The sequence below is a fragment of the Diadema antillarum genome, unplaced genomic scaffold (genome assembly GCF_040938485.1).
Source record: "Diadema antillarum isolate AM-2024a unplaced genomic scaffold, OU_Dant_1.0 scf00000065, whole genome shotgun sequence".
In the NCBI taxonomy this organism is placed as follows: domain Eukaryota; kingdom Metazoa; phylum Echinodermata; class Echinoidea; order Diadematoida; family Diadematidae; genus Diadema; species Diadema antillarum.
Genome location: NW_027270954.1, coordinates 2138686 through 2161224, shown reverse-complemented (window position 1 = coordinate 2161224; position 22539 = coordinate 2138686). Strand labels below are relative to the sequence as shown.

Sequence of the window (22539 nt, the reverse complement as noted above, 5' to 3'; positions counted from 1 at the left end):
AGGGAACAAAATTTTTATGTTGTATTTAGCTGGGTTGTGGCACATGGGGGAAATAGCATGCATAAGGGAAGCATACGGATGGTTTTTATCCCGTAGATATTGGAGAATCTGCTCTCATTCTACTGGTCATTATCACAGATTAATGTAAGAATCTTGACCAATATTCAATCTCTGGTGTATGAGATTTGAGGCAAAGCATCAGTCAAAAGGAAAGTGCAGTCACTGCAAGAGGAGGAATTCTCATTGACAGTCCTGGGACAGGAAGTCACATCTTTTGAAATCTGCATGAGGGATGTCAGCCTACAGATATACAACAACATCATGAGTGACTGGGTGAACCTGGAAGAAGTACTGCCCACCAATACATGGTGTAAGTCCAAGTTGTGGGCTGCTACTGTATATTGGTAACATGAAGATGATACAAAACCTAACTCAACAGTCCAGGATCTGGAGGATCATGACACAGGGGATCCCTGTGGGTATGGTGTGTACTTGTAACAAAGAGTCTTTTATGTTGTTGTTTTTTTAATGCAGAAATCTAGCAGTTCTTTTGACCGTCAGATTTGCATTAATTTGCATTTAATGTCTGGGATATGAACTTTTAAATAACATTTCTCATAATCTTAGTTCTCATTATTTCCAGCAAAGTACATTTGTGGGCAATCAGAATTTCATGAAGAGTTGCAAAGGTCAATCATTTTATTTAATTGCTTTCTAATTTTATCTGTCAACTTGGTCCATACCTTACTATGCAAGACTATAGTCCCCCCTCCCCATCCTGTTGTACTATATTGTATGGCAGACAAAGATTCATGTGACCATTAGACAGCATTGTTGAAAAGGTCACACAAAAGTCTACTTGGAGCACTACAGATTAATGTGTCCCTATACCTAGAAGGGGTGCAAACAGGTATAATTCTTATGTAGGAAGATTTATGAATTTGGACAAGCAGTAGACTACTCCTGCAAAGTTGACAAACCATAAAATCACCCACCTCCAGGAAACAAACACACACAAAGAAAAAGTTGGAGCACTGACTGGGTGCTGATTGGTCTGATTTATGCCAGGGGCTTCTTGGGCATGAATCACCATGACATTACCCACCTCTTTGATGACCAAGTTGGAAATACAATTTTTGGTGCCACGATGAGCCAAAGTCATTTTGCATGAGTTCCCACTTTTGGAGCTTTCCTACTTTGAGCTCCCCTTTGATGAATTCCCAATCAGGAGAAGACAAACGAATGTATGACTGTTTTGCAGCCTTTTATGAAATGCATATTCTTCTGAACCCTAGTTGTGCATCAGCCCATCACGCGACATGAAATCCTCACAATGGACGAAACTCTCTATCCCATTGGGACATCCAACTGGCTTCAAACAATGAAATCTAGACAAGCCAGACAAGTGCAGTATGCTCTACAAATCCATAGGGCTCCATGCATCATGCTACCCATGTACACATTCCTTGCAGCCCCATATTGTCGGAAATTTACTATTAAAAGAGCCAAGCCTTTCCACAAGTTTGGCACAGAAGAGGTTGTCAAAGACATGACAACAGACATAGTGACACACAGCCAACTCGGAGGATGCAACTTATCTCCTCATGCCCCTTCATCTCGCTGAATGGATTCTGAACTAGAAATGTCGCTAAGGCGACTGATGCCTCCGCCATAATGCATGATTTTCCTAATAGGCGTATAGTACAATGTCTTCACAATAAGTGATCCATGACAGTTTCACATAACTGGCAAAATATTGAAATGACAGGTTTGTCAGAAATGTCTTGAACTGGGTTTGCTATAATTTTCTAAGAGTGCAGGTACACATATTTGGGGAATTGAGAATTTTTACTTGAATTCTGATGGACCTTTTTATAAGTTTATGCATTGAGTAATTTCCAAGGTATGAAGAAAGAGTGTAATGATGGTACAAAATAGATTTTTTTTTTTTTTTTTTTTTTTTGGGGGGGGGGCATTGAAACCTTTGACCTTTGACCTCTGGCTGGAAATTTCCTGGAGAATCTCCATTAGGTAATGCATGTATTAAGTTTTGAAACTAATAATGCAAGCATTGATATACTAGTATATGAGGGAAATAGTAAAATTTTGAGTTGACCTTGACCATTGACCCATGACCCCTAAATTCCCTAGATAATCCCTGCCAGTCAGTACATGCGTATGTACCAAGTTCCACAAAGATACATTGAACAATTTGTGAGAAAAGTGATATTGCAAAATTTTCACCTAACCTTTGACCTTTTGACCTTTGACCTTCTGACATGAAACTCTCTCTGTGGAATCTCTACGCAGTAGTACATGTCCACACCAAGTTTCAAGGAAATACCTTTGGGCATTGCATAGATATAGGGGAAATTGCAACATTTGTAGCATTTGACCTTCACCTTTTGACCTTTGACCTCTTGCCAATATCACTAAAATCTACTCAACTAATTGTCCCATCATACATCATCCTTGGACCAAGTTTGGTGAAAGCTGCTTCATCTAGTTTTGAGTTATCATGTAAACAGATAAATTTTAGGATTTGACCTTGATCTTTGACCTTTGACCTCTATCCGATTTAACTGAAAAACTAATCAAGTAATTGTCCCATCATACATCATCCTCCAATAAAGTTTGGTGAAATTTGCTCCATCCAGTCTTGAGTTATCGCGTAAACGGATACAATTTCATGATTTGACCTTGACCTTTGACCTTTAGTCGATTTCACCCAAAATCTTATCAAATAATTGCCCCATCATACTTCATACTTGGACCAAGTTTGGTAAAATTCCAGGAAATATTACTCAAGTTAGCGCGTAAACGATAGCGGACGGACGGACGGACGGACGGACAACCCGAAAACATAATGCCTCTGGCACCACTTCGTGGCGGAGGCATAAAAAGGGAATAGGTATCGTAGGAACCATTCACGCAAACAGGAAGGGATTACCAAATGAGATCAAGTTGCCTGATAGTAAAGAGGAGTTTTTCTACAAGGTGGTAGAGAATGAGGGCAAACGCAACATGAGTCTACACTCATATCTTAAACAAAGTTGTCAGGCTCACAAAATGTCTTGCTCAGGATGGCAATACAGGTAGGTAATAGGCACCTTACATCCCGTTTTTTTTTTTTTTTTTTCATCCTTCTTACATTTTTCCAATGCCCTGTTACATTGTAATCACATCTTTAGTATTTAAAGTTTACATTAATTTCATACCCACTTGTACTTTTTTCATACAAGTGTCATGCATTATATGCACTTTTTTTTCAACCCAGCTTATGAAGTTACTGTCATACGTATTTGGCTACTTGCAAAGTATCAAGAGACTTGATTTCAGAAAATCAAAATATATACGTAAGATTGTTTTTCCTTAGGAATCTAGACTCATACAAATTTGGAAAAAAACACTTGAAGATCTCGGCAGCGGCACATGGATGTGCCAAAAGATGGAAATTGTTTCTTTCATGCAGTAAGCCACCAATTAGAGCTCAAAACAAGTTGCAAAGGAATCTGCAGCCAGGTCAGATATAAGGAGATTTTTTTTTTTTTTTTTTTGGATAATTTCTAGGTTCTACATCGAACTATCAGGACATCATTGGACATCTAGCATATCCAATTTGTAATTTCAACAAGAAGTAAGATTTTCTCTGTAAATCATATAGCTCTAAAAATCAAGAATTTTCATTGTCCTGGCACGGCCAACCATTCTGGAGTGATCAATTTTACATTAATATCCATTTTTAGAAATTCATAGGCTGTGCACATGAAGTCCATTAAAGAGAATTGATGTTCTTTGTTAGTATGGATTTAGCACAAAGCTACAAAGTCCTGATCAATTTTCACTCTTTCATAATGAAGTTAACAAATTTTATCACATACCATGGATGCACAAACATAGTGTAACACAGTAGCTAACATTCATTTCAGCTAATAATTTTGGGACATAGGATGTCTAAAATGATTTCAATTATACTGTTACTAGTATTATCCCCATCAACACTATAACAATTTTGATTAAGTTTGTTGATGTTGAAGTAGGAGTGCCCCTATCATTGATGTTGTAGTAGGAGCGCCCCTAGTGGATTATCCCATTCCACCTCTCACGGGAATACAGTATAAAAGGTATAGAAGTCTTTATTGCCTGGGTTTGATCAGTTGTTACCAGAAGTCTTACAGTTTCACGAACGGCGAGTATACTTTCTGTGGATGTGCTATTCCACAACATTGGCGTCACAGACAATTTTTATGTACTTCCATGCTCATATTGTTAGTTTACTGTTTTGGGATATGGTGTCCTATTAATGTACAGTGTAGGTGGCTTTCTTTTGTGTTGCTGCTGCCATAGTGCTGGCATAGGGGGACTCCACGTTGGCAAGTACATTACTGCTTTGTTTCTATACTTACCGTGTATTAGTAGTCCGTTCATTTCGTAACAATTGGTTGTTTGGATATTTCATTCAGTTTTTTTTTTCCATTTATTTTTTTTTTCCATTTACTGGCTGTACATCATTTTAGGTTATGCGTAGGGATTTGATTATGTTTGCTAATGTCAGAAGTTAATGTCAGAATTTGTTTGACTCCTCATGATTAACTTGAACAGAAGTAAACCGCAAACTGCCACTCAATGGTTGAAATACGGTGAGCTTAGCTCAGGAGTTAGACTCCATGACGGAGTTCAACCATTGCAGATTCACACAGTCACAGCTGCAAGGACACTTTAACTGCTCGGGAGGAAGTGCTCCGCCATCCTTCGGCACATGCCGGCTTCTGAATGCCTGTCTGAACACACCCACCATCTCCCATCGTGGGCGGTTGGAGACTTACTAGGGTTTACCAAAGTACAAGTTCCAAGGATGGACAACTCGGGATGAAAATCAAACATGAACTGTCACGTTTGTTCAACGCGAGTAGTATAAGATGTCGGTATTACTTGGCAGTCAAGCACTTTGTTGTATTTGGCGGACAAGAAAAAGTACGAATTGGCAACAAAATTTTGGCACACCTAACAACGTAGAGGGAAGGCACCGGCGATTCCAAGTTGGTTATGGGGACAGACACACAACCTTTTGGGTGTTCCTTGACTGCCTCAAGGCAGAGCAAGCTACTAGGGAAGTGACAATAGGGCAGGCCCAGGTTAGCATGGCTGCCCAGCCCCGAAGAAGAATATATGAGCAAATATGAACGCTTGATGAGGCTTGTTGAAGGCTACCATGACCAACAAATGTTGGATTTCCTGAGGGGGGTGTCTCACAACCTGCACTAAGTGCAAGTGTAAGGTGGATATCCACATACTAATATAAGCTGTGCTTTTGATTTAGAATCTCCCACTTTGGTTCTTATGATTATTATTTATTTATTATTTGTTGTAAATGTATGTTTTTAGAAAAAAAAAAATGCTTAGGTTATTTTTTGTAGGTCAATGTAAACAAAATGTTATGTTATAGTCATTGTACAGTCTGACCTCTCTTATCTGGACTCCCTTTACCCGATCTCTCTATCATCCGGATGCAATAATCTTGGCCTGATTTTGTTTTTGTTTCCCCCCATTGTAATAGTTATGGGGAAAGGGGGATTTCAAACTTAAAACAAAATGTTTTTACTAACTTACATGAATTACAAATTATTCCTGACATAATTAACATACATTTACATCAAACCCCAATCACTTTATTACAAAGTACACATATGATGCCTGTTTTTAATACAACTTTGTTTTTTTTAATCGATATCAATATGTAATGTGGAATGTGATTGACTAATGACCAAATCTATAATTAGAATACAGATTGATAGGAACAATTTTAATAATCATGCCAAAGGGATAGCATTACAATACACATTTATTTGTTTAGTTATTTGTTTATTACTTGCTATTATCTATTAGTTATTCATACAATCCAGTCATTGTAGACTTGTTCAGGAATGATAATGATGAGAACCAGAAATAAAAAGCGCTATGAGAGCAGAGTCCTCTAGCAAGCAGCTCATTTCTACCCGTACACACATGATGAGAATCCCCCATTTTCCTATTACAGTGTATAGAAGTCTTTTGTCTACGTCATCAGCTTCCAGCAGCAGAGCACAAAATTTATTGCACATATGCAAACCTCAAAGATGTGCAGCTTGAACTTCCAAGTACAGCGATGTTTAATATCTGCCAAAATATCACAAATCCTTCAAAATATCACTACCAAGGATCACAACCCAAATTTAATTGTACATCCCTTGTATCATTGTCAATTTTTCCTGCAAGTTTCATCCGAATCCAAATCCATTCACAAGTTTTTTTAGTTATTTTGCACACAGACAAACAAACAATTAAACCAACACTCATGAAAACAGAATGTCCTTCCATGGAGGAGGAAATAATAAATAATACCTAATTCAGCAAGCTCACTATATCAATGACCTGTAGTCAATGACATAAAAAGCTTTTAAAAACACAGAATATCTTCAAATTCTACCAGTAATTTTCAGTAAAAATTCTAATACTTTTATCAGCTTTTTTTTTTTTTTTTTTTTGTCAGGCAAGACTGAAGTACCTACAAGCATATCAAGCCATGCTTACTTAGGATTTAAAAAAAATGCATATCAGTCTTTTACTAGCTCACATATCATATCACCTCCAAAATATAACACTGAATAAAACAATTTTTAAAAAAAATCAAGTTTTTAAAGTTTGACACCATTCCAGCCAACTTAAAACATTGACAGAATCTGGATCTGAATAACAGCGCTTAAATGCCTTTGTTCAGTAACACCCATAGGTATCTACAGGTGTGAATGATTTTTTCACAAACTCTCTGGTTTCTAGCATTGCAGCATTGTTGATAACCTGCAGGCCTACATCATTCAGTAGTTAGTCTGTGATGCAGCAGCAGACTTGAGATGCAAGCCATGCTTGGAAAGATCATTGGCAGTAATTACAACAGATACCTTCCACAGGTTGTCACCACAGTGCAACAACTCTGATACTTCATTGAACTCGCAATTGAATCTTGTTTCAAAGAAATCAACCTGCTCATTACGACCTTTTCTTGTAGGCCTTCTATTGTCTTCGTCACTCGTGATGATTCTGATCCGATGACCGTGACTGCAACATCTCCGACCCCAACGGAAGAGAACCTTTATTCTCACATGCCTCGGCACTTCACGTTCGTCATACTGGTTTTGAAACGAAGAGCAATTATGCTTTCTTTTCAAAGCTTTTGCTGGGTCTGAATTGAAAGAAAATAAAAGCAGATCTCCAATTCTTAGCATTATATTGCAGTGTAATTGATGGATGACTCGTTCAATTAAAGACATGCATTGTTAGAGAATACTGTCACCAGAAATCAAATTGTTTGCAAAACGTGACTTATGATATTGTCTAGAATGAAGGAAGGCATATAAAAAAATAAAAAATATAGTATATATTATATATATATATATATATATATATATATATCTTATTTTCATAATGAAAACCATTATTCAGATCAATTCAATTTGTATTCATTTTCATCAACAAAAGTGAATCATAATGCAAGCATGCATTTGTCGATTCATATAATTGAGTAATCAAAAAAAAAAGAAAAAAGAAATATAAATCACAAAGTATAATACAATACCAGGGTGTATGTACAGATAATTATGGGCATGTATCAGGAAAACAATGCACACTTTGCAATAGAAACACAAAATAAAGCAATGAAAAAAAGGTCATCTACAAAGATGTAAATTTGTAAAATGTAGATTGTAAATAATGATAGTCAGACAAACAGAAAGACAGAAAAAAAAATCTCAAACTATTACACAGAAAGGGATATCATTATACAAGATAGAACAATAACCTGTCAAAGTACACACCATCAGAACACTTTCAGCACTTCAAAATGCCGTTTCAGTGACCGTCGCTCCTCTGGGAAGTGCAGCTTTCGTTGAACATTGCCTCCATAGTGGAGCAGGGACATGAGAAAACTTTGGTGGTCCTCTCCAATGTGAGGGCGCCCTTCATCTTTTACTTGGTAAGGTGTCACATGTACATGTATTGTGGCCTGAAAGAGACGCAAAAATAATAAAAGAAAACAGCTTCTAATTTGTGCACATACACAAACTTAACACACAAAAATAAATCTCTCCTTTATGTATTGTCTTGCTCATGCCAAGACTTCCTCTAAAAGCTCATTAGTTAAGAGCAATAGCATTTTTTCCTCAAAATTGTTTCTTTAGACATCAGCACAAAAATGCAAAGTAAATTCAAGAAGATCGGCCACCAAAAATGCCATGATAATTCACAAGAAATTTGAGGATTTAACTCTCCTGGTTAACATTTCTACATACCCCTCACTGATGGCATGACATTTACTTCTGACTTTCATACAATGTCCAAACTGCTCTTGACCTGCTGGATATGACAGTTCCCTCTACACTCATTATATGGCTCTTCTGTTTTCTACAATATTAATGAACTGGATTAAAATTGTCATTGTGAACAAACGTGCATCCAAGTTTTATTGGCCTAGACAAGCAGGTACAAGATATCTTGCCCTTACAATGCATTTAGGCTGAAAAGGCATACAGCATGTGAACTGTGAATCATAGTAGACATGATGGTTCAAAGGTTTCAGTGAGTTAACTGTGTCTAGCTTGCATTGTAGAAATTCACCAATTTTGAACTAGACCAGTATAAAGGTGATGCACCTGTGGTGTAAACTTTATTGTCATAGCTCAAAGCTGCGGAAAATGATGGAGATCACAACAGTTTACAATCAGTCAAGATCTATCTGATAATGTTCATTGACTGTTTAAAATCTGATCTTGTCTGCCTTCTCCAATACTCAAACTCGACCAAGTGCCAGTAGCTGTAAGTTATGTACAAACCTGTGGTGGGAGTTTGGAGGTCATAGCTCAAATCCGTGGAAAGTTATTGATAGTACACCATAATATTGTGAGTGCAGTACTTAGCAGAGCAAGTTCATTGACCTTTTGACCTTTGACCCTTTTGGACTTCACTGGTATTCACACTTGATTGGCATATTTAGGTTGTGTACCTGTGGTGTGAATTCAGGGTTCTTTCATGGTCATAGTCTGAGCTGTGGAAGGTTATAAAGGCTAAACCAACTTGTTGATGATTATCAACAACAACATCAACAGTAAAGTGACATATTATGTCTTGCCTCTATTATGCAGAGGGTAAGACAAAGAAGATGTTACAAAGTAAAAAAAGATACCTTCAGCTTTGCAAGCTCCTTCAAGCCACTGTCATCAGTGACATATGTTGAGACAGTTCCCGAGTGCCCGCCGTCGAGCCAGTAGAAATGTTTAACGCGACTGATGAATGCGATGAGATCAGGGTTTGTTGAGGCTTCCGGTAGCTCAACAACAAGTTGATTTAGCACTGTGCAGCCTTTACTGAAACCAATTAATGTTAGAGGAGAGTCACCATGGGGAGAGTGTTGTTCAGCTGGTCCATGTATGTTGGCATTTTCCACCTATTGGAACAACAGGTGCACGATTATAATGACGCAATAATGTGATTGATGTTACAAATACGGCTTTGTATGTATATTCCTTTGTTAATGTAGTCTTAGAGATTTGAACTTTCAATGTTTTAGCTTTAAACTAGAAACTGGTTAAAATCATTTGCACAATAAAGCTGCAATATCCAGTTCATGCAACCAGACAGCTTGAACATTCCAATCCATTTCTGCTGAAAGCACGTAAACTTTTAGACTCTCTAACTACCGTACATTGTATTTTGAATTTTCATCCATGATAACATCTTAAAACACATTGGAATTTGAGTTGAGTGCCTTTGGTTTCTTTATTCATTACAGGTAGTCGCTGGTACATGTACATTACAACATCAACCTCACAATCTACTGTAACACTGTAACAAACATTGACAATCTGTAAAAATGGAGCATTAATGCCACAATGACACAAAATATATGCTTACCATGTCTTGTGAGCACTTCTGACTGGGGACCTCACCACTCCCCGATTCCTCGTCGATCCTTCTCCAAGCTGCGTCAAGAAGCAGTTTGAGATGCTCCCAGGCATTATGGTGGTCGTAGTTCACTGGTGATCCAGTAGCATCCACTTCCATGAAATTCTGGAAGCAGCTGAAAGCTTCTTCCACTCGCCTGGAGGGGGTGATCATGATGACATGCGAATGAGGGAAGCGTTTCCGCAAAATGCCCATTGTGTTCTCAAATGTCCATGTCTGCCACATCTTGTTGAAGGGATGGTGCTTCATTCTATCCTCAAAATTCTAATAAAGAAATGTGGAAACAAAATCAATTTATTAAGTAAATCATGCAGTAATTGATTGACAAATTAGAAAAGATCATCACATTTGTCCATCATGTCCCTCTAAGGTAACTCACTACCAATTTGGAACCTAGTGGGTTATGTGGGCATTCACAATCTCATCTAGGGAAGCAGAGGGTGAAGGGTTGGGACTAATAGCACTATGAAAAAGAAAACACACAAACATTGTACCAACGGTATACTCCAACCCATTGTAACAAGGCATCAAACAATTCACAATCCAACAAAAAGTAGGGGGAGGAAGCAACATCATCTCACATGCACAAAAACACAACTAACAAAACTATTTAACAGAAGGCATTTAAAATATATATTTTGCCCACCAGCCAGAATGGTCATTGGTAACAACCATCTAAAAACCCACAAAAAGTCGAAGATTAGGATCCTCTTTGATGGATCACACACTATTAGATTAACTCAATTCTTTTAATTTTGCTAATACTTGGGAAAGCAATCTTTTCTCTACCCACTGTAAAAAATTGATGGGTTAAAAAAATTATCAATATTTAAACATTTTTCTGGACTGTTTTTGGCAGGTGCTGCTTTCACTGGGAAATCTGTACTTTTGCACATCATGCAGGAGTGACACTCATCATTAATTTCTCTTTTCTCCCTGTTCTATGAAACTGCATCTCCTAACCCTCTCTTATTTCACGTTTTTCAAAAGTTACGAGGACCCAATTTCACCAAGTCAGAATCCTGTCAGATGTAGATCTAGACTGTCTTCTTATATCCCCACACAAGTTCAATCGGGTTGATGTCACGGAATTCAGGTGCCCTTCTCCACTGCACGCCTTTGTGCACATTATGATGTTGCTGCATAAGGGCTGGTTAACTGCGAAACACAGCTGCTTGATCAATCGGTTGGTCAATGAAGGCTTGCTCCTCAGTTGTCAAAAGGCGAGGCCTACCAGCATTACTGCTCCATGGACGATCACTCATACACAGTCACAGGACCTAGTGTACTGTATATCTCTCAATATCTCAGTTTTTCAAAGCTTAGAGTTGACTCTCTTTAGATATTATGATGTCAAAAGCAAATTCTTAACTGTGTACAAGGAGTGCCCCGGGGTTAATGGGCTGGTATGCTTTACCGTAGGGTCATTATCTATCGTCAACTTGTAGCCATCTTTACAGATGAAGGGTATCAACAAGTTGATGAGGAGTTCGTCCGCAAAAACTTCCTTTCCCATGACGTCATCACAAAGAGCTTTGCTTATGGCCCCCGAGTCGTGATATCCATCTCCAGACGTGTACTTAATTGTAGTGATGCTTAGGCTTTCCCCAACCTTGTTATTCGCTGTTCCAAGCCAAGATATCTGTACTCTGTAGTACATTGTACGTGTACTACTTGTGGTAGTCTTGTACATTGTTCTCCACTCAAAAGGTTCACTCATCCGTGTAGATAATGTTCCTAAATATTTTATTCAGTTTGTACATTTGACTTAAGAAGGACAGTCACGAAGCCATGTTGTATAGTAAATTCTGACGAGTTGACCGTACACGTACATGTACTACTAACGCGAGATCTGGTCCACCCAAAGGTCTTTGGAATGCCGTGTGCGATGCTTGCCCTGATTTCCTCACTGAATCGTTCCTGAACCTGAATGGCTTGAATTTCGATGGATAATATTTGTTTTAATACAGTTCCTTGTATAAATGTCTTGATCAATCGGTTGGTCAATGAAGGCAGAGACTCCAACTCTCCCGTTTTCGACGGGAGATCTCCCGCCGAAAGCCCATTTTTGCACAATCTCCCGTTCTCCCGTTTGAGATTTGATTTCTCCCGCCCTGGCTCTGTGTCTCCCGGTGGAAAGGATTTCTTACTTATTTCTATCGTATGTTGAAAAAATAAGCCTTAGATAGCACCAGAGAACATCTAGAATCCTAGGAACTTCGCGCTTCGCACACATCAACTTGGAGTCTCCCGTTTGCTAGGGGTTTCGGGCGGGAGAATCTCCAGATCAGAAGGTGCTTGGGGTTGGAGTCTCTGTGAAGGCGTAATCGGTTGGTCACTGAAGGCTTGCTCCTCAGCTGTCAAAACACAAGGCATAACCTACTACTACTAGCATTACTGCTCCACGGACGATCACTCGTACACAGTCACAGGACCCCGTCTTCCGATATATCTCTCAATATCTCAGACACTCGTTTGTATAGGCTTAGAGTCAACTCTTTTTAGATATGTCACAAGCAAATTCTTTCTGGCAGAATTATGTTGCAACAACAATCTCAGCTCAGTCAAAAGTGCAAGCATCTATGATGATTAGTACATCAACACTAACACGTTTAGATCTATTCACTATAATAAATCACACACATTATGTACTGGTACAGCTAGTGTAGTGTACCATTACCAGCAGGGATCTCATTCTCCATTGTGACATCCCTACACAACCGCTTGCACCATCGCATAATGTGTAATTTCTAAACTCTGCATTAACAACAAAAAATTAAATACAAAGAAGAGTGGACTAGTAATATATGTCAATCTGAATGCTGTGGCTGCTGTTGCCAATTCTTTGATCAATGTGTCGTTGCAACGCAAGTAATTAGATGAAAACGCATGCAAGGCTTGCAAGCACGTGGTGGATGAATTCTCCACACGTTCTAACCTGTACATCGCCAGGGAAAAACACGACCGTGCCCGGATCGGCAGGATGAACCGTACCCGTCGCTCCGGCGGAGCATGAAGGGGAAAGTCGTTGGCGAAGTGCGAGCAAGAGTGAGTTCGTCCTGCTCCCATATCCCTCTATGTCACTCATAACAATCAAATCTTTCGCGCATAAAGAAGCCATAATTGATTCAGATAATGAAGCTGCACTCATACTGGCGCAGAGAATGGGATAAAAACATCTAAGCTGGGAAAGTAGCCGCGAGAATCTCTCCCCATGCATGTCACCAGATTCGCTGCACTGACGTTTGCCATGCTGTATGTATACATTGTGTACACCGAGCGTATGCGTGGCGTGTGGAACTTGAACGTCGTCACGGTACTATGCACGTACGCGTCTGTGACTTCCAACATTACAACAGACGACCGTCCGTGAGGCAGGTAGGCCTGGGGAGGTACAGCTGTAGTAGGTGGGGAGACTTCACTCCATCCAGGGGCCCGTTGCATAAAACTTACCGTTGAATTTCAATGGCAGGGGCCGCGGAACGTTTTTTCAGTTTTGGGGGGGGGGGGGGGGGCTGCGCAGCCGGGGGAGGGGGTATCAAAGTCAACCCCCCCCCCCCCCCGCTTAGACGCGCCGGCGTAGCCTGGATGATGATCTTGTGATCTTGGGAGGGCGGGTGGTTACTATGCGAGGGGGAGGGGGATGTTCCCCCTCCCACGGGGAGAACTTTTTGCATTTTGATGTTGTAAATGGTGCATAATTGCTGCATCTTTTTGCATCTTTTATCGATTTGAAACCCCCGCTTAGATGCACCGGCGTAGCCTGGATAATGATCTTGTGATATTGGGAGGGGTGGTGGTTACTATGCGAGGGGGCGAAGCAACCGAGCCCAAACGAGAGGAGGGAACGGAGGGGGGGGGGGGGGGAAATGCGTGGGAGGGGGGTGTTCCCCTTAACTAAGCCTCCCAGCCCCCCCCCCCCCCCGCTTCCGCGGCCCCTGAATGGTAACTATCGTCAAAATTAGGCGTCACAGCCAATCAGCATCAAGGATTATAAAATTTACCGCTAATTTGAAGACTTACCGCTAGAAAGGAGCGGTAAGTCCAGCGGTAAGGGTTTTATGCAACAGGGCCCAGGGCAATATTTCGCGTGCATTTCAATTTCGCGATTTTTGCGAGAGCCAAGATTCGCGAAGTACTGAGTAAGTGATGTGCATGAAACAACAGAAGCCATAGAGATATATTTCTTATGACAGAAGCTTACTCTTTGGTTACACTTGTCTGCATATCATTGCATAGCAGCGGTGGCAATCCATATCTCATGCAGCGAAAAAGACCGTCGACTCCGATTCGCGAAATTTCATGCCGCGAATATTTCGTACTTTCTCTCTCCCTACAACGGTCAACGCACATATGCGGTTTTATCACTCACAGCTGTTGTATTAGGACAATAACCCCGTGGACAATTTTATTACCCCTCCCCCTCCCGCTATATATCCGATCATATAATGAAGGGATTAGATTCAGGATTTGAATAGGATTATGGTTAGGGTTTTAAAAACAATACATTGTAATGATTACGTATAGGATTAGGATTAACTTTTGGGTTGGAGTCAAGGGAATTAGGGTCTAACACTAGGTCTGTAATGCTCGAGTCTGTTTTGGAACCGTCGTTTAGTTCCGTGGAATAGCAAGCCGGATCAGGTTCAAGAGATGGAAGATCCAACTGACTTATAATACTTGCAGTAATTTTATTCCGCACAGCTTTCCGTTTTCGATGGATACACAAAAGAAATCCACAGGTGCTGAGTTAAGATTGTGCTTCAGGGGCGTCACCAGCTTTTTTTCAAGGGGGGTGCGTTTTGACACTAAATTTTTACGAGATTTTTCGGACAGACATTTGGAATAAATAGGAAGCTCTCAATTCCTAGACTTTTACTGTTTTTTTAGGGAAACCAAGCGGGGAAAGGGCACCGGCGTAGCTAGGATTTCATCTGGGGGGGGGGGGGGGTTAGTATGCGAGGGAGCGAGCAAGGGTGGGGGGAGGGTGTGGAAGTGCCAGAGGGGGTTGTACCCCCTATAAATGGATTATGGAATGACGATGTGAAACGACAAATTACTGGCAGCGATATCAGGAGAATGGCATAACAACTACATGCGAGCGAGGGGAGCGAGCGAGCTTGAAAATTTTGACATTTTACAGTCCAAAAACTGCCGTTTGTAGCCATATTTTTTTTTTTGCTTTGTAAATTAAGGGGGGGGGGGGCGCACCGGGCGCAACTGGTGGCAATAATTGGCAGCAACATCAGGAGAATTGCATAATGATTGAATGCGAGCGAGCAAAGAGAGCGAGCTTGGAAATTTTGACATTTTACAGTCCCAAAACTGCCATTTGGAGCCATATTTTTTCGCTTTGGAAATAAAGGAGGGGTGGGGCGCAACGGGCGCAACTGCCGGTAATTACTGGTAGCAACATCAGGAGAATTGCATAACAATTAAATGCGAGCGAGCGAGCGAGCGAGCGAGCTTGAAAATTTTGACATTCAACAGTCCAAAAACTGCCGTTTGTAGCCATATCTATTTGCTTTGGAAATTAAGGGGGGCGCACCGGGCGCAACTGCTGGCAATTACTGGCAGCAACATCAGGTTAAATGCGAGCGAGCGAAGAGAGCGAGCTTGAAAATTTTGACATTTTACAGTCCAAAAACTGCCATTTGGAGCCATATTTTTTCGCTTTGGAAATAAAGGAGGGGTGGGGGGCGCAACGGGCGCAACTGCCGGTAATTACTGGCAGCAACATCAGGAGAATTGCGTAACAATTAAATGCGAGCGAGCGAGCGAGCTTGAAAATTTTGACATTTTACAGTAAAAAACAAACAAACTGCCGTTTGTAGCTATTTTCTTCGCTTTAGAATTTAAGGGGGCGCATCGGGCGCAACTGCTGGCAAATACTGGCAGCAATATCAGGAGAGCATAATGATTACATTATGCTCTTTTACAGTCCAAAAACTGCCGTTCTTAGCCATATTTTTTCGCTTTGGAAATTAAGGGGGAGGGGAACCGGGCGGAACTGCTGGCAATTACTGGCAGCAACATCAGGTGAATTACATAACAATTAAATGCGAGCGAACGGAGCGAGCGAGCTTGAAAATTTTGACGTTTTACAGTCCCCAAACTGCCGTTTGTAGCTATATTTTTTTCGCTTTGGAAATTAGGGGGGGGGGGGGGCGAACCAGGCGCAACTGCCGGCAATTACTGGCAGCAGCTTCAGGAGAATGGCATTACGACTAAATGCGAGCGAGAGGAGCGAGCGAGCTTGAAAATTTTGACATTTTACTTTCCAAAAACTGCGGTTTGCAGCTATTTCATTTTATTTTTTCAATTTGGAAATTAAAGGGGGGGGGGGGGGCGCCCGGTGCGCCCCTCCTCCTGGATCCGCCACTGGTAGTCAAGGGTGTGGGTTTATGTTCATGACTGGGGGAGGTATGACCAGCGATGTGGCGTCGAAGTGACCAAGCGGGTAAAGGATGTCCAAAATCTGCACTTTAGAGCATCCCCTAAACTAATTGTGCGTGTTTGTTTGTGTGTGTGTATTATATACATGGAAAAGTTAGGAATTAGCCCAGGTCAAGCCTTTTTATTGGCAATGCAAGACATTTTTATATAGTATGTAAAGCAACACTGCAAAATCAGTGATCTAGCTTTGATATAACGAGCGTAAGGTACAAAGGTGTACATTCTACATCACATTGCGCAACATTGTAGCGACTCTTCGTTCGGATGTACTGAGTACACTGATGCGCACATCCTGCTTATATGCAGAATGCCAACCAGGAATCACAATCTTTTGTCGGGTCCGGGCTTTGTGAACAATGTTTCACACTATATACCTATTTAATTATGGTTAAAAGAAATCATAGAAAAATATCTTATATCTGGATCACTCTTTCATTCAAAAGCAGTTTACTAACACTTGAATTACTATTTCGGTAAATCTTTTTTTTTTTTACCAGCGGATTGGGAGGGGGGGGGGGGGTTGCGCCACTGCTTTTGGGTGAAATAATTGGGCAGATTTCTTGAATTGTAACAAAAAAGCAAGAAAATCTTTTCATCGCGGGAATTATGATTATGTGGGATGGGGCAAATGGTGCGCTTGCCTTCCCAATATTTTTATGGGGGCAACATTTTTGATTTCTTTCAAAAGCAAGAAAATCTTCTCATTTCGGGAATTATTGATTATGGGGGGGGGGGCAAAACTAAAATATGCTTGCCCCTCCATTTTTTTTATTATTTTTTTTATGAGGCTAAGGCTCGCTCTTGGGCTGGCAATATGGATTGGTCAGAAGTAACGTACATAGACCCTACATACTTGTAAGTAGCACACGTACATGCAAACGTGTATAAGTGCTCCGTATCGTACGGATGTACAGTACGGTCGATAAATAGTAAACACTGTAGAATACTAATAGATATGTATAAAATCAATGCTGCCAGAACCAGGGGTGCGAATTGTTTTTGCCGACGATTGTGTGTGTGTGTGTGTGTGTGTGTGTGTGTGTGTGTGTGTGTGTGTGTGTGTGTCCCTGGTGCAGACTGATTTTTTTTTTTTTTTAGGATCTGAAGGGGGGTGCGTTCGCACCCAACGCACCCCCCCTGGTGACGCCCATGTGCTTCAGATGTTCGGGGTTCGATGCCGCCGTCTTTCTGAGCGATCGGGAAGCATTTTACGAAGATCTTTAATTATCAGACTTTTTTTGACAAACAGTTATGTTTAATAATGCTACTGAAATCATTGCGTGATTGGCTGAGAGCAAATTTGTCAGAAAAAAAAAAAATCCTACAAAAACCTTTAATGAAATGCCCCTGGAGATTCATTTTGAACGCAGAACAGTTTTTGTACAGTGTGTATGAATACATATATGCAAATTAGTGTGCTAACAATACCATGTCATAACCTCACAATTTCCATTGATCATGTAAAAAAAAGAAGACCAAATTCAATGTTTCTGTCATTAAAGTCTGAAACATGATGTTATTCCCGGTTGAAAGACATTAGAATAGTGATCAGTTAGATATAGGACCCTACCAGGATTTAAGCCTCGGGCATAATTGCGTTCGAATGACTAAAAACCTGAAATTTTTCAAATTTTATGTACAAGCTAAGTATACATGGCAAGTTGTGAGGGAATGACATGCTCACTTTGCCATTTTGCATATTCATTCATATGCATTCATTCATTCATGCATATTCAAGAACTGTTTCCTGAAAAAAAAAATAGCGAAACTTCAACATGTCAAAACTTCCTTATATTTCATCCGATTTCGATCAAAAATTTTACCGTTGAACTCGTTATATTTTGCTCTTTCTTATCAGATTTACTTATACTTGGACTCTTCTTGGCGAATATAATACATGTAAAATATCAAGGATGTTGGGGAAGGAGATCAAGAACGAGAATCCTCATATTCTCTGGCATATCTGCCGCCGTTCGCTGTCAACTTCAGTAATTTATATGGTTCGTATCTAGGCCTACAGACAAGCGAACACAAATCTGCAAAGAAAAGTACTTCTTTGAAGTGTAAATTTACAAAAAATGCTACTAAAGACGCGGAAACACGCATTAGCCAATTACCTAATCCCCAAAAGATTTCGCATTCAAACTCAAATTATAAAATGAAAGTTATTTCCAATGGCACATTGTAATCGATACAAGTAAAAAAAACCGTATAATGTATGACAACAATTATAGATATAGATATGAAACTAATTGTTCAAAATAATTGTATTATTGGGGAAAGAGGCCCACATGAAATACAGGCTTTACAATGAAAAAAAAAATCGAGTGCCAAACCTCGTGTGCTTTCGAGTTCTAAACCTGGGCAACAAAAGATGAGTTTCTCACATTTCCCCCTGTCAGTCCTTAGGTATGATATTAACAAGAAGATATTGGAGAAAAACTGGCAAGGTTGCCAAGGATTTAATGGGCATACAGTACAAATATTATTCCCACCAGGTTCCAACAGCTTAAAATTGATAAAATCAAGAACCAGTTACCTCTAAGACTTCGTTCACATAGAAGTATTCGGTATTCGGTATTCGGTATTCGGTATTCGGTATTCGGTATTCGGTATTCGGTATTCGCTATTCGCTATTCGCTATTCGGGCACCGAGTACACCATCACCCGCACCGTCAACTCACCATCCCATGCAGTGAGGATTCCTTCCTCCTACATCCCAGCAAATCTTATCAACAATTTCTAAACTGCATCAGAATGTCAGTCTACATGCTTATTTTTGCTAAAGGGCAAATTCAGACCAAAAGTGTCATTATTTCATAAACGAGAGACGGTATACGCTGCAAGAAAATCGAACAAGCTCGATTCCCACTTTGCTATACTTTTCGCAGCTATTCGGTACTTTCGAATAGTGCCCTCCTATGGGAACCGGTGTGAGGAAATCCTATCGTTCGATTCAAGCTATCCGCGTGCCCTCGAAAAACGAGCCAGAATACCCAAATAGTATACTTCTATGTGAACGCAGCCTAAGACAAGCATTCAGCTAACTGAGTTTTAAGTGCTAAACAGCACGCCAACCTGCTTCTGGCCTTTTTTCGTCGACTTGGCCAGGCGAACGGGTCACCAGGCGGTCTGGAGCCAACGCCCCAGCGAGTGCTACACGGCAACCGGTGGGAGCCACGCCAACGTCGAGACAGGGCGTCGAGACAGTATGAATGGCAACCAACACCCAGCGGCCAACGCCCTTCTGTCCGATACTAGTATATAAGTCGCGGAGCTGCAAGCATGTGATAACCTCGCCCGCTGATTCGTCGACTACCCCGTTCATCGACGCGATCTCTACGCGATTTACACTTTTGCACATAATAAAGGAACGGACTTTTGTTTCATATTCTCTATCATCAAGTGAAATTTTGTTCATTTGCAATGAATAGATACCAGACATGATAGTAGCTGACAATATTTATGTTATAGCTATTTAAAAAAAAAAAAAATATGTATTCAGTTGAAATTGCTCATAGAAGGCGTTTTCACATCAGCCCGATAAAAATCCAAGCTCGAGATATTTTTCGCGATCACAAATTAGCGCGCTATTTCATTTCTTATTCACATCAGCCCGAAGAGAATTGTCATGAAACAATAGGCGTTTTCACTCACAGCCCGATGTTTCGAAATAGCGCGCTATTTTCTGACTGGGAAATTAACCCGATCATGAAATAGCGCCCTATTTGATAATGTGAACACAAATTAGCGCTCTAATTGTATCGCTCTGATCGAGAAAATTTATCGAGTCCAACTCGGGAAATTTCTGAAATAGCGGGATAACATAGCGACCTAGCGCGCTATTTGATAATGTGAAATCGCCTCAAGAAATTAACCCGAAAGCGTGCGCTCTACTGGCATACCCGACACTGTTTGCGCATGTTCAGCTGTCGACTTAGCTCGAAAAAAATGTCGGGCTATTCTCTTCGGGCTGATGTGAATAGGAAATGAAATAGCGCGCTAATTTGCGATCGCGAAAAATATCTCGAGCTTGGATTTTTATCGGGCTGACGTGAAAACGCCTATCGTGAACCCGTGAATATAATTGCATACAACACATCGCGACATTATTTTGCATACCCAGGCTCCCTTTGATTACAAAATGTATAAGGGAACTAAAAAGTTTAGATTGTATAAACGTATGGACACACTACGAAGTATAGACCAATATATAAAATAGTGTAATATACATGTATTTGAAAGAAAAGATAATGCTAACAAAGAAACTAAGTGTGTACATAAAGATTTAATTGTGTATATGATCCCTGTGTATGTGTAAAATTTTATATGCAAGTGGATAGTAAAAAGGATTATGTAAAGAGTGCTTACATGAATACTATTAAATGATAAATGAAGCGAAGAATATCGGAGTATACGATTTAGAAAAAAAATACTTAAGAAGAATTGGTTATAAAACATATTTTAAACACATTTACCGTCTAAAAACATAGGCCTCTACCCTCCTAGAAAGCCGAATTATTCGCCTAGCACTTAATTTGATTAATAAGAATACGGCATAATCTTTTAGTTCTTTATAAATCAATAGTAATACATTACATTAGTGCACAGGCATGATAAGTCAAGTATCTATTTTTGTTTTTGTTTTTACGATTTCTTTAATCTTTGCGCCATTTCAATTCACGCATCCCCATGTCTATGCATTGTACATTGCATCATTAATTCTTATCACTCAATGCCTGCTCGATATACAGTAGGCCTAAGTATTCGCAAGGATGTTTTGTTAGTCTCACCTCCCTGGTATTAGGGATGATGAAAAGTGTAATACTACTATAAAGGCATACCTTTTATAAAGAGTGACTGCTCAGGGCCTTCTGCAGTGAGAAATTTTGTATCAGGGCAATTACTCCCCGATAGCAATTCCCCCTCCCTGGCTGAATGCTAGCTGGAGATAAGGTTAGAGTAAAGATTAGGGTTAGGGTTAGGGTTTGGGTTAGGGTTAGGATTAGGTTCAGGATTAAGGTCAGGGGAAGGGTCTGGGATAATTGCCCTAGACCAGAGATGTAGGCCTTCTGCCTTTCTCTCTGTTAGGCAGATCCAGTTTGGCACTTAATTCACATTACAGTGTACACTGTATTTTGTAATCAAAGGGAATAAGACAGTAAATTCCATATTATTTTTATCAAACCTTCCGGCCATGCAAATGTCGAGCTCTGTAACATCAACATAACAATAGCTTGGCCAAAATGCAACGTACATTTGATAACGATCGATTTTGAATTGCCTTTTATTATTTGTATGGTATCAATATTTTTAGCATTTTAGCAAATGAATACCAATGAATCCTAACATTGCTGCAATTGTTTATATGCAAAATGTGATAGATTCATTTGGTTACAAATTTCATGAGTTTCGTTCAGAGTTTACTTTTCCTGGTTTGGGGCACTCTTTTATGTATTACATGTATAAAAGCAAACTATATGGCCTGTACCCCCTCCTCGTTGCGAATTAATTAATGCACTTTCACAATTTACTTTTTAAAATATATTGTATCAAAAGTACATTGTGGTAATTTAAATATAATGCAAACAAGAGGAATCTCTCACCTACAAGTGGGCGACCATCTGTTGTCCACGTGTCTATTTTATGTACTTCTACCAATCTGAGCGCTAATTTCATTCAGATTTTGTTATTGTGAGAAAGTTCTTGTTGTCCTCGGTATGTTGCCTGAACTTGATTTTACATTCTAAATTGGATACACAGTATCAATGGGGATGTCATCTACAAGCAACTAGAAAAAAAGGTAGAAGAGCAATATCACTGAATTTTACTAGTGTGATTAAAAGCAGAATGAACTTGTGTATTTTTCTTTGAAAAAAAAGCGGAATGAACATGTCAGAAAACTCCTGCCCACTTAAAAAACAACAGAGAGACATCATCCTTTCTCTCCCTCACACACACACACACACACACACACACACACAAACAACACAGTAACACACACACAACCAACAAGAAACCAAGAAACATACAAAATAACCAACCACCAAACAGGTCATTGGGGCTGTACATTTCATGTGCTACATACAA

At 40.0% G+C, this 22539-nt stretch overlaps 1 protein-coding gene across 1 annotated transcript; it reads right to left on the bottom strand.

Moving 5' to 3' along the window:
• Window positions 1-7104: 7104 nt before the first annotated feature.
• Window positions 7105-10257, bottom strand: LOC139716394 (mitochondrial protein C2orf69 homolog). The gene is made up of 4 exons (XM_071627943.1): window positions 9939-10257; window positions 9215-9447; window positions 7851-8038; window positions 7105-7219 (listed from the first exon to the last, which is right to left on the bottom strand). The coding sequence occupies exons 1-3, from the start codon at window positions 10240-10242 to the stop codon at window positions 7853-7855; spliced, it is 723 nt and encodes a 240-aa protein (XP_071484044.1). The 5' UTR covers window positions 10243-10257; the 3' UTR covers window positions 7105-7219; window positions 7851-7852.
• Between the last annotated feature and the right edge of the window lie 12282 nt (window positions 10258-22539).

What these genes read in the sequence shown, in the direction of transcription:
- LOC139716394 (XM_071627943.1), bottom strand. Translation starts at nt 10,242, where the DNA reads ATGAAGCACCATCCCTTCAACAAGATGTGGCAGACATGGACATTTGAG. An exon ending in GTGCTCACAAGACATGGTAA is followed by an intron (nt 9,448 to 9,938) that starts GCATATATTTTG and finishes TACATGGACCAG; the next exon opens with CTGAACAACACTCTCCCCAT. An exon ending in AGGAGCTTGCAAAGCTGAAG is followed by an intron (nt 8,039 to 9,214) that starts GTATCTTTTTTT and finishes CGTCTCTTTCAG; the next exon opens with GCCACAATACATGTACATGT.